Raw genomic sequence first — 12,629 nt, forward strand, 5'->3', positions numbered from 1 at the left:
AAAGCGAGGCCCACACCGGGCTCGGTGGCAGAGAGAGGGCGCAGGGGCCAGACGGGAGCGGGGTGAGGGCCCCCGCAGCCCCGGGCCCTCACGGGGTCCCTGAGGACGCTCCTGAGGCGGCGGCTGCTCCCGCGCTCCCCCCCCGGGGAACTTTTCCCCCCAAAACTGGGGTGTGACGTCTTCCTCCTCCACACAGAGTGACCAATCAGGAGGCTACTCGGCGGGCAGGCAGCCAATCGGCCAAGCGTTGCTACCTGGGGGGAGTATTTTTAGCCACCGGTTGATGCGGGGGGGGAAACTGTGAGACTTGGGGGGGGGGTATCGAAGTGCTCCCCTTCCTCTGAGGGTGGCCATGGGGAGCCCGCCCCATAGGGAGCTGCGGGTGCCCTTGCCGAGCCCCGGCTGGCGTTGCCGAGGTCACCCCTTCGCCGCACGGCAGCGGCGGTCATGGGAGATGTAGTTCAGCGCCGGCACCTTCCCCCCCCCCCCCCCCCGCCGTTCCCTGCGGAGGTGAGGGGCGCGAGGGCAGCGTTTGACGCCGTCAGTGACGCAACGGTGTTGTGAGGTGAGGCGCGAGCTGACGTTGAGAACGGCCCCTGCACAACGGGGGGGTGGTGAGGGCAGCAAACCGCCCTGCGCTGAGGGGTGGGCGGGGCCTGGCAGAGGGTAGGCGGGGCCAGACAAGGAACTAGCGTCATAAAGGGCGGGATGAGGGGCGGGGCCCGGTGCGGGAGGGGCGGGGCGAGGGAGGCGATATATAGGGGCGCGCAAGACGGCGGGGCAGGAGCAGAAGCAGCGCAGCTGTGGCGGTCGAGCGCGCCCGCCGTGGGGGTGTGAGCAGCGCAGCCCTCCCCCCTTTCCCTCCCCCCCCTTTTTTTTTTCCAACCCTTCCCCCTTCCCTCTTTTTTTTTCTCTGCCTTTCCCATCCCCTCCCATCCTCGCCGAGGGAACCGGCTCTCGGAGATGGGGGTCGGGTGCTGAGCCCCTCCCGTACCCCCCTCCACCCACCCCTCCCCGCACTCACACCCCCGCCGGGATCGTTTGCACTACCCCCCGCACACCCACCCGGGTGAGTACCGCTCGCTGAGGGCGGGGGGACGGAGCAGGCCGGTGCGGCCGTGTGCGCTGGAAGGGCCCCAGGCCGATGGCAGACGCTGAGGGCGAGGGGTTGAGGCAGCCACCGCCCGGCCCCGGCCGTGAGGCGAGCGAGGGGTTGAAGCAGCCACCGCCCGGCTCCTGAGGCGGGGGGTGAGGCGGGTACGGCCCCGGCTGCAGTAGCAGGGGGCCTGAGGCAGCGGCCGTCTGGCCCTCTCCGTTGAGGCAGCGATCGGCCGGCCCCTGAGGCAGGGGTGTCGAGGCGGTCACGACCCCGAGGTGACGGGGCCTGAGGCGGGCACGGCCCCGCGGGGAGGGGCAGGGCCGGGTGCCGCGGGGGGCTGCAGCGGCACGGGAGCCGGTGGGGAGGAGGGTGAGGGGGCGGCCGGCAGCCCCACAGAAAGGGGGCTGTGGGGAGGGCACGGCCCGGGGGGAGCCGGGCAGCCAGAGGGTCCCTCCCAAGGCGGTCCCTGGACGCGCTCGGGTTGGGAGGAGTGAGCGTTGCCGGCTGACTAATTGCTGCTGCTGCGCTGGGCCTCTCCGGGCAGCGCTGGCAGCCGTCCTCCAGGACCCTGCCCCGCGGGGGGGGGCGCCCAAAGGAGTGTCGCCGGGCCTGTGTGCTGAGAAGAAGGGCCTTGCAGTCCCCCCTCCCTCTCCTCCTTCCAGTTATCTGCCTTCCTCTTGTTCATTTTCTTTCTCTATGGGCTCAGAAAATGCTCTTCCTCCTCCTCCTGCTGTTGCCGGAGCTCCCAGGGCTGTGAGCAGAAAGCTAATGAGAGCCGACTGCCTGGTTATGTAACTCCGCTCACTGCTTCAGGCTCCTGCCGGTGCTCTGCTGCTGGGGGGCTCCTAGCCTTGGGTCCCTGAGAAATACCGTCCTTTTTACATCAGAAAAGGACTTTGAAATGATCAAGCTGATTTGTTTGATCAGCTGTTTGCACCATGGATCAGTTTCAGGGCTTAGAAAAATATATAGCGTCTGCCCGGTGCACCTTGAAAGAATCATTTCTGCTTTAAAGGACATGGGGGAAGGGAAACAAACCAGATGGATTAATAAATCATTTTTAAATGCCCCTTTTAACCACCCAGTCAGATTTTTCTGTACTGATTGTGTCCCTTTTGTAAATATCTTCTGTTTGCCCTTGATCTTTTCCTTATCCACACCCAGTGCTGATCCAGCAAACGTTTAAAGGTCGCCTTATCGTACAGGCTTTCAAACTATTCCCATACCATGTTGGGGAGAACACGAGTGGCTGGGAAATAGGGTTCCAGACTTTAAAAGGAGATTACTTGGAGCAAGAAATAAAACAAGCTTTGCATCCATATTGTTAAAGCATTTTGATACTGACTTTAATTTCTCTAATCCTTAGTGACAGCTACACTAATTTTGTTCCTAGTGATGCAGTGCAGAAAAACACACACTGTTAACTGAAATTTTCACTGGGCGTTTAACTTGAGCCAAATATGTATTGGTTCAGTGGAACTTTCTGAACACAAAGGTGTCTCTTCTGGGTGAATATCTTTATGCAAAGGTACTGCAGGATTTTCGTTAACAGTATGTGTGCTCATCTTTGATTTTTGTCGCTTTTTAAACTTCAGCTAGCTAATTTCTCTTTTGTCCTTTGTGAAGGAGTGGCAACCTTATTTTATATTAAATATAAAATGGAGTCGTGGTGGAGAAAAGCAGTCGGGTTTGTGGCTAGCAGAAGCCTTGTTAGCCCTAGTAACTTTCTAATCTGAACTACAGGCAGTGCAATATATCAATTTAGTATATATTAATATATTACATCTCAAAATACAGAATAATTAGTAGAAAGGGAATTATTTGTGAATCAGTTCATTGTAATCATTTCGCAGTCACTGCCACCCTTATGACAGGATCCGTGCATCTATTTTGTATGCATTGACTGCGTTATTGTAGCTATTCCAGGAAGAGTTCTTGTCTATGTGCAGCGGACATTTTCTCTTCAGTTACCATGATTTCACCAGCACACATATTATATAGATGATTTGCTTGGACTTAAAAATATATGTTGCATAATTTCAATTGTTTGTGTGAAATCTTCTAAAGCAGATGTTAACCTTTTTACGATTCTGCAGCTTAAGAGTCCAACCAGTGTGTTTGCAAACTTTAAAATGATAAACGACCCTTGGACTAAGACCTTTCAGGCTAAACTAATAGCCTGGTGCTAAATTTTGCAGCTGAGTAGTATAAATCATCCAAACATGGGTTGGTAATTGAACCCTTGACAGGCCTGGCAGTTCTGTGATGTCTTAAAAATTATCCTTGCTGCTCTGTGAATAGCTCGACGGCGAGCTCATGTGATTCTGAAATGCCCCATGCTGTATATGTAAACACACGCCTAGTGCATCTTCCGCAGCATTGTCTGTAAGTCATCCTGAATGTAGTTGACATCCTCACCTTCCGCAGGCCTGAGCATAAACAGTTTGATGCACGTTTTTTTGACTTAAAGTAGCCTATTTTATGCAGAAGGTGAGGCTAAAAGAATAGGCCTCAGAGCTTGATCTTATGCTTTCCTTATTTGGATGTGTTTGCTTTTGTTTTTTCTTAAAGGAACAAGAGCACTCAAGGTGAAGGATAATAATCAACTAGGATCAGCACTTTGAATGAAATTTTGGTTCCCTGTGGCATCTTGAAGGCTTTCTTCTTCGGGTTTTGAAGCAGACTTATAACTTTGTGGCATAGCAGCTATGCAGCTTGAAATCCAAGTAGCACTCAATTTTATTATTTCATATTTGTACAATAAGCTTCCCAGACGACGTGTCAACATTTTTGGTGAAGAGCTTGAAAGACTTCTTAAGAAGAAGTATGAAGGGCACTGGTATCCAGAAAAGCCATACAAAGGATCAGGGTTTAGATGTATACATATAGGGGAAAAAGTGGACCCAGTCATAGAACAAGCATCCAAAGAGAGTGGTTTGGACATTGATGATGTTCGTGGCAACTTGCCTCAGGATCTTAGTGTTTGGATTGACCCGTTTGAGGTTTCATACCAAATCGGTGAAAAGGGACCAGTGAAAGTGCTTTATGTGGATGATAATGAAAATGGATGTGAGTTGGATAAGGAAATCAAGAACAGCTTTAACCCAGAGGCCCAGGTGTTCATGCCAATTAGTGACCCAGCATCTTCAGTGTCTAGTTCTCCTTCTCCTCCCTTTGGCCACTCTGCTGCTGTGAGCCCAACTTTCATGCCCCGCTCCACCCAGCCTTTAACCTTCACCACTGCCACATTTGCTGCCACCAAGTTTGGCTCGACCAAAATGAAGAATAGCGGCCGTGGCAACAAGGTCGCCCGCACCTCTCCCACCAACCTTGGCTTGAATGTCAATGACCTGTTGAAGCAGAAAGCCCTTTCCTCCTCCATGCACTCTCTCTACGGGCTTGGCTTAGGCAGTCAGCAGCAGCAGCAACAGCAACAGCAGAAGACTTCTGCCCTTTCTCCTAACGCAAAGGAGTTCATTTTCCCCAACATGCAGGGTCAAGGTAGTACCGGTAGCATCTTTCCTGGTGACAGCCCCCTTAACCTCAGTCCTCTTCAGTACAGTAATGCCTTTGATATGTTTGCAGCTTATGGAGGTCTAAATGAGAAGTCTTTTGTGGATGGCTTGAATTTTAGTTTAAACAACATGCAGTATTCTAACCAGCAATTCCAGCCAGTTATGGCTAACTAAAAATAAACCGAAAGTGAAATACAAGTAAATACTATTGTACAAGTTAAAATGCACGTACCCAAGGGTGTATCTTTTTTTCCACCTCTTGAGATTTTTTTTAAGGCTTGTAGTATGAATACATTCAGGCTTGGTTAGATAAATACAACATGCATCATTTTTTCATTTGCCAACCAAGCACAAAATTATTTTATACTGACTGTACATTACAAAAAATATACTCTCAAAATATGGCCTCTTACAGTATTTAAGATATAGCAAGGACGTGGCTGATTTTTTTCACATGTATATATATATATGTCCCCAAACATATATGTATATATATTTTAAAAATTGGCACTAATAGGTGGGTTTATTGGTCTTTTTCTAATTGTATAATTTAATTTAGTACAAAGTTTGTAAAATATCAGAGTATATATATTGTTTCTACAACATGGTATTGCATTTATATCTTTTTACTACAGTGATCTGTGACAGCTGCAGCAGCTTCATGTTGTATTTTTTTTACTGAAATTGTAAGATATCCATCTTAAAGACATCAATTCTAAAAAACAAAAAAAGAAAAAAAATAAAAAAGTTGTGTACAGAATATTCCTTAGTGGTGGAATTAAAATGTACGAAATATTTGCTTTTTTCAAAAGAAACACAAATTGTATTTTCTGTTAAAAGTTTAAAGATTTTTGCTATATATTATGGAAGAAAATGTAATCGTAAATATTAATTTTGTACCTACATTGTGCAATACTTGAAAAAAGGTATAAAAGTATTTTGAGTCAGTGTCTTACATGTTAAGAGGGACTGAAATAGTTTATATTAAGTTTGTATTAAAATTCTTTAAAATTAATGGGCTGCTGTGGTCTGTGTTTTTACTGTCCCGCTGAAGATCGGTGCTGCACTGGCGGTGCTAGTGATGCAAAACAGTCTGACTCGGTGCTTCACAGCGGACTCGATGGAGAGCACTGCTGCACTGATGCTCCACAATAACAGGTTGCTTTACCTAAAACACTCCTGACAGAGCAAAACTTGCACTTGTTTTTCCATAACTGCAGCTCGCTGAGGTCAAAAGGTAATTTTATATTTTCTTTCCTTGGGAGTTAAGGCTGTAAGCTGTGTGAATGCGGAGCTGTCGCGCGACCTGATCTATCTAGAAGGGACTCTGGTGATTCAATGAAAATTCCCTTTCCACGTCATCAGAACGGATTTGAACCATTCTCTCCAGAGGTCCTAGGCCCGTGCGTCAGCGTTCTGCTTCTGTATTGGGGATTAATAGCTCAGAAACTACACTGAATAAAAGCGCTGATTTACAGTTTACTAAACTCACTGTAAACTTTCATTTTGGATACTCTATTAAAAAGATAAATGAAATGCAACTACAGTGAGAGATTATTTTGTTTTAGGCTTGTAGCATTCATACCTTGAGGCTTGGTTAGATAAGATTAACCAAGGTTAAGATTAGATTTTTTTTCAAAGGTTTTTAGTGGATTTTACTAAATTTAACTTGAATAGGTTTTAAAAACCTGAATGTGAGTGGGAGGAGAAATAACTCGGAGGCTGACAAAACAGCTTTGCTTTTCCAGGGTTATTTGGAAGTTGCGTCCCTTTCCCATCTGTCCAGCAGATAGTGTTCCTTGCTAGTGGACATTGTCAAGGGGAAGGGGAATTACTCTTTAACATATGAATCTGACAAATGTCAACTTATTTTTCATGACAGTTCTGATTGCACAGAGAAGATACGTGCCAAGTGGGTAGCCCTTTGGCTCATGATGATGAATCTTAAGCTGCAGGAGCCGCACAGGATTAAATTTATCAGAACTTAGTATTCTGAAATGAGTTCAGGAGTGAAGATCATCCCTTTTCTGTTTGATGCACTTGGTGTGCATTCCATGCAGCATACACCCCTAGTCTGATGGCAGTAGCCTGATGCTGTAGGAAGAGGGTATGTTCAGCATCAGTGCAAGCTCTTTGCCTTGGGTAGAGGCTGTGAAGAGAGGGACAGGGTGGGTGGAGGTGCAGGATTGACCATGGTATTAATTTGTAGTGCCTTGACAACTGATTCGAAAGCAAGAATGGAGCAAAGATTTCTTTAGGTGTTCAGCTGTCTCTAACTGGCTCCTTTTTGTTAGGTTTGCCCTCTGGTTTATCTTTCCACTAACAGCACATCAGTGGACAGAACTATGCTTAAAAGTGCATCACTTGGTATCTAATTTTAAGTGGATGATTTTGGTTTTAAAAGGAATTAGAAAAAAAAACCCAGAAGTGGATCTATTACTGGGAAATGGAGAAATTTAACTGTGTTAATTCTATTTGTATGTTTTTATAGACTTCCTACAATTTTGCTACTTAAAATACAATAAAAATACCTACATTTCCTATGAGGTGGAGCAATGACAGTGGAGACTTTTCTACATGCTCTGTAATACTTCTATTCCTGTGATTTAAACTGAGATCATTTGTCTTAAAGGTCATTGAGCTTACCCTCTTCCCATTCCAATTTGCTCCCTTCCACTTTGACCAGCCCTGTGCAGGAAGGATCTCTGGAAACAAGGTTGTTTTTTGCAGCACCTTTTGATATGAGGATTTTCCTAAGCAGGGTTTATTTGTGGTGCTTTGCAAGGAGACAAGCTGTCGAGAGAGCTTCCAGTTTGCTCAAAGAATGCAAATGTGAAGATTTTGAATGTTGTCTCTTACTCCTTATAGTAATTAAAGATGTGTGCTTTCTGTTCAGTCTACTTCACCCATTTATTTATCTTTTGCTAAAGCTTGGTGCTGAATTTGTTAGATAAATATTTACATTGCAACATTCTGTTCTAAATGAGTGCTGAGTCAATCTGGTTGAATTTGCACGCACCCAGTGTTCTGCTCTGGGGCTGTGCTGTCAGGTGAGTGCCTTTGCTTTGACAGAAAGGACCTAAAAGGAGTGAGTGGGGAAGAGGGAGCCTTTGCTCAGTTGTGCAAGTTCTTTTGTACTTTCTCTTCTGAACATGCAATTTACTTCCTTAAAATTGCTGCTGTAAGTTAAACCTCGGAAGATGTCTTTAATTTGCAGTGAAGAAAAGGGTAAAACCGTAAGTATGTGTCCCCTCAATGCTGCTCAGTGCATTCGGTCTCTTCACGCAGAGTCCCCACCCAAGCAGAAGTTCAAAGCACATCTATCCATAAGGCTCACTCAATTCAGCACAAGATCCTAACTTTTGAGTTCAGAGCACCTTGGCACGGTGGGGTGAAACAGGATCACTGGACAGCTCTAGGCTGTGCTGCATCTTGTGAGTAGGTAACAGACCTTACTCTTGATCACAAGTCTAGTAGTGGTCACCAAAATGAAATTGATGGGATTATTTCTGTAAAGGAGAGCCAGCTCACAGGTGGAGGTTACAATACCTAGTTCTCAAAGGATGTGAATCAAGAGGGCACAGGCTGGCCCGGCGCTGGAGTCTTGGTGAGTATGAGTTTTGTAATTCAACTTCAACTACGCTATCATGAGTTCATATATCATTGGTATTCTAGTCAACTACTAATCAACTGAGTTATCATCATTGATATATCACAGTGAGAACAATCAGCCATTGAAATAATCTCCTCAGGGAAGTGGTGCATTCCCTAACACTGGACACTTAATGAGATTTGGCTGGACAGGGTGCTGACACGTCTAGTCTAGGTCATGCTTTGCCTAGGAAGGTTGGACCAGATGATCATTTAAGGTCCCTTCCAGCCTCGTATTCTGTGATTCTATGATCTATACAAATGGAGGACTGGGCGTTAGCCACAGGAAGATGGATCCTTCCTTTATGATGCAAAATTAGACAGCTATTAAATACGGCTCATATGATCTCTTGCTACAGACAGCCATGGCAGGTGATAACCCAGCTACAGCACGGCTGCCTACCCAGCTGTCTGCACCCTGTGCTCCCACCATTGCAATGTGCAAAAGCCTGTTAGTAGCAAACAGCCCTGTTGCATTTGTGAAATATCAAGTAACCAAACAACTAGTTGTTAAATCAGCTCTTTGGACCAGCATGGGATCAAAGCACAGTTCAGTTACTGATCTGATGCCCCAGACTGTTCTGTTAACGTTTCAGGAATAAATAACTCAGAGTTCGTGTTGGTGGTTTTGGAGCAGATGAAGCAAACCGGCGGTTCAGCACTCCTTTTTTATATCATCAGCAAGTTGATTTGAAATGAGTGTACAGAGCTGGCTGCATTCCTCTCATGAGCTGCATCAAAAGTTCGCTAAATCGATGTGCCAGAGCTGTAAAATCCTGCTGAAGGGATTGTTTCCAAAGATCCGTGAAAGGGATGGTTAAACTGTTACCGTGGCAGTGTGTCTGTGACTTTTGTCCTCTTGGCTTTATTTTAGTGATGGTAGTAAGGAGTTTTGCTTTACAGAAGGGAAAAAGCATTAAGACTCAGGAACATAAACCACGTTCCCTTTGGCACTACGAGTTCTCTACCTCATAGACAAAATATGATCAGGGTGCAGAACGAATAGCAGGTGTAAAATATTTTTAGAAGAGCCTTGGCGTAGAGCACAGGCATCCCTGAGCCCCCATCCTTCTCTCTGTCAGCTTTTGTTTGTTAAAACCAATCTGTGCTACCCATGGCTGCAGTTTTGGTGGAACTTGCTGTAGTTTCAGTTGGTAATTTAGCACTTCAGAGGCCTGGAACGAGAGATCCTCCCCTCCTCTGAGAGCTGAGACACCATTACATTTAAACAGTCTGTCAGCTCCGTGCCCTCATGGAGCTCATTGTGCTGCATTCCATCATCCCCTTTGGCTTTGAGATTACCCCTAGCATAAAACAAAAGAGGACTCTGGGAATGTTGTGCCTTAATTATTGTTTAGTGTGTCTGTGAGCTTCTTTGCGAAGGCTGTATTAACAGGACTGGCTAATGCAAGCAAGATCAGATGTGGAAACCCACCTTTTTTTCCTTGGCAGAACATACCCATTCCCTGCTTCACCCATAATGCCTTCCTTTGTCTTCTGCTTCTCCCACAGCATCCTCGGAAGGACCAGCTTGCACGTTGCTCCCTTTGTTCGCTGCCTCTTGCTGCTTGTTCTGCTGCACCAGACTTTGATGCTGCTCTTCTTTTCACCCAGACTGCGCTTCTCACTGACCTCATCTCTTCTATTGCTTGATGCCAGGAACTGCCGTGGGAGACTTCCAGACACAAGGCTCTAGCCGCTGACAGGTACCCTCTCCCTCTGTCCCTTGCAGGCTAAGGCCTACTTGACTTCACTTTAAAGACATAGTGTAAAGAACTACTAAATGTCAGAATACAGTTAAGGATTATATTAGATGCTCAAAGTCTCACAAAATCGGGTGAATTTGCTGCTTGGGCAGTCTCATCCAGTAATGCAGCAGCCTGGGAGTTTTTAGTCACGCTGATGGAAATGAGAGGTGGCAAGTTAGTGAAGAGCATGGCATAACAGATGACAACTCAGGCACCCCATGTTCCAGATCTGACCCTGGGCAAGCCACTGCCCTTTTCTGTGTTGTTTTCCTCCTCTATCTCCATTGAAATTCACTTTTAGCAAGTGTCAGACATTAGCTGGCTGTCAATAAACAACTTCATCCAATTTCTATGTGCCACAGGAACATCTGAGGTTGACCTACTGTTCCCACCTTTTGCTGCCTTGAGTCTCTGTGGCCTTTGAGAGCCTCCTCCATTGTACAATTCACTTGACGTGTATTAGATGACCTTTACATCTTGAAACAAGGCATGCATGTAGAAGTGAAGCACTTGATTCTCATTGTCCATGGTGTATAGCGTCTGATTCACCCACCATCAGAGCAGAAGGCCTCCAGAGCAGTGAGATCTCACATACCGACTATTGTGATTCTCTAGAAGAATTTCTGTGGGTGTTCCTACAGATATGGAAGTATATATTCCTCCAGTACAAATCATGTGAAAATTTGCACCAGCCTACTCACTGAAGTTGCTGCTGGTCAAAATCAGACTTGCATACAGATTGTACAAACTAAAACAAATTCCCCTTTGGTTTTCATTAGACCATAGGGTTAAGAATCTCTTGTGCCAGCACACCCAGGGCTGCTAGGCTCTGCCAGCAGCTGTGCTGTGAGCTGTCTGCCCAGTCTCCAACAGATTGCTTTGGCCTTGTCAAAAGTAGCTGTGGTGTTTTTAAGCCCATACTTGAGCCTTTAACTCCCTGCTGAATCTCAGATGTTGTATTGTATTACAATACCACTGCAGTGTATTTTTGAAGCCGATGGGTTCCCAGTCTGGCTGTGTCTCTCAGGATTAGTCAGGTACATAGATCACCTCCATTTGGGAAGAATGCAAAATTCCCAACTACCACTGCTGAAAATGTTAACACTGTTGAAAATACTTTGCAGATATTTGTGAATCTCACATTATATTTATGAACTGCTTTGAGCAATAGGTCATATTTTACTTCAGAACAATTGGCATTTCGTTTTTGAGTCACACATAAGGATGTTCTCCATTTGTGCTGTCCTTAAAGACTCATTTCAGTATTGCCAAACCAAGTCACTGAAGAAATTAGAATTCAGGCCTCCAATAATACTTTAGAATTCATGAGGTAACTGTAAATAGTAATCAACCTTGCACCATATTAATTTATCTTCTGAGTATCAAGTTAAACAGGCTTCAGAATGTTCTGGCTTTTCTCTGCAAGTCCACTAAGAACTGAATTTGTATGTGAAAATTTAGATCCTTAGGAAATCAGAGCTTCCCTGGGAGTGACGCTTCACAGGAAACAAGATCTCTAAGGGCAGTGATGAACTCAGAAGTGTGGCAATGAACCAGAGCTGCTTCATGGAGTCAGCTTTCTAAGTGATACAGAAGGACCAGGACCTCCCACCGCCCTCCTGTCTGTGTGGTTTGCGTGACAGATTTGACAGTCTGGTGGCAAACTGCAGGCGACCAACTCAAATGAACTTGTACAAACTGGTAAAGGACAGAAACACTGGGTAAGAGACCAACCACTGCATTTCTGAGCCCTCCCTCCTGACCTTCAAGGAAGGTATCCGATGGTGATTCTAAAGACAATCTGAGACTAAAATGCCTGACTCTAAGATATAAAAATCACACAGATATTGACTGCATATTATGTTACAGTTTTTGCTGCCACTAGCCATCCCTAGGCAATAAATATTCCTGTCTTCTGTCTCTCTTGCTCTCTCTTTGCGCCATAAGTGACATTATCAGCTGTCCTCTGGTTAGTATCCTCCCTTTGATCAATAGGAACCAATCACCCTTTCTCACAAATTGCTTAATTCATTAATACGATGAAGTTTAACTCAGAACAATTATTCTCAACCTGCATTTAGCTCTAAGGTTATCGCTTCTATTTCAGACCTAAGGAAGCCTTATGTGCCTGAAGCATGTGTAGTTTCTCCAAGTACACCAGCTGACCTAATAAACGCTGTCCCCTCTCCCTGCCCTTGCCTCACTTACATCTCGCAGTGTCCTCACTACAACACGTCTGCTGCACTGCTGTGCTTGTTCCCATTCAGCTGAGTCTACAAATCAAGGCATAGCCTTGATGAGCTACTAGGGAGGTACTCTACTAGCCCAGTTAATAGGAGCCAAGCTTAGGCATCACGTGGAGGAGATGCTCCATCTGCAAGCCATCATCCCACCTTGTCTGGGACTGCCTTGCTTGTGGCATGTTGCTGTGGCTGGTGGGGATACGCAAAGTTGCTGGTGACACTGGAGACCTGTGAGCAGGGCTGAGTTCATGGTCACCTCAGGACGTGTTTGTGGGTGATGAACTTTCGGAGGTTGGTAAGGTTGCCTTTCCTTTTTTTCTTGGTGTCTCTGTGGTTTTAAGAACGCTTAGCTGCCAGACCCCAGATCAGTTAA

The 12,629-nt window shown here is 45.9% G+C and overlaps 1 protein-coding gene across 3 annotated transcripts; it reads left to right on the top strand.

Moving 5' to 3' along the window:
* The first annotated feature begins 546 nt into the window (after positions 1-546).
* Positions 547-5,629, top strand: TOB1 (transducer of ERBB2, 1). Of its 3 annotated transcripts, none has more exons than XM_061377273.1 (2): positions 547-565; positions 3,671-5,629. In XM_061377273.1, the coding sequence occupies exon 2, from the start codon at positions 3,808-3,810 to the stop codon at positions 4,786-4,788; it is 981 nt and encodes a 326-aa protein (XP_061233257.1). In that variant the 5' UTR covers positions 547-565; positions 3,671-3,807; the 3' UTR covers positions 4,789-5,629. The 3 variants fall into 3 exon arrangements, with proteins under 3 accessions (XP_061233257.1, XP_061233255.1, XP_061233256.1); XM_061377271.1 differs by lacking the exon at positions 547-565 and adding an exon at positions 850-1,069; XM_061377272.1 differs by lacking the exon at positions 547-565 and adding an exon at positions 1,389-2,627.
* Positions 5,630-12,629: the final 7,000 nt, after the last annotated feature.

The sequence above is a fragment of the Neopsephotus bourkii genome, unplaced genomic scaffold (genome assembly GCF_033783945.1).
Source record: "Neopsephotus bourkii isolate Nb327-2 ecotype Australia unplaced genomic scaffold, CSIRO-AGI_Nbou_v1 NB_1749, whole genome shotgun sequence".
In the NCBI taxonomy this organism is placed as follows: domain Eukaryota; kingdom Metazoa; phylum Chordata; class Aves; order Psittaciformes; family Psittacidae; genus Neopsephotus; species Neopsephotus bourkii.

What these genes read in the sequence shown, in the direction of transcription:
- TOB1 (XM_061377273.1), top strand. Translation starts at nt 3,808, where the DNA reads ATGCAGCTTGAAATCCAAGTAGCACTCAATTTTATTATTTCATATTTG.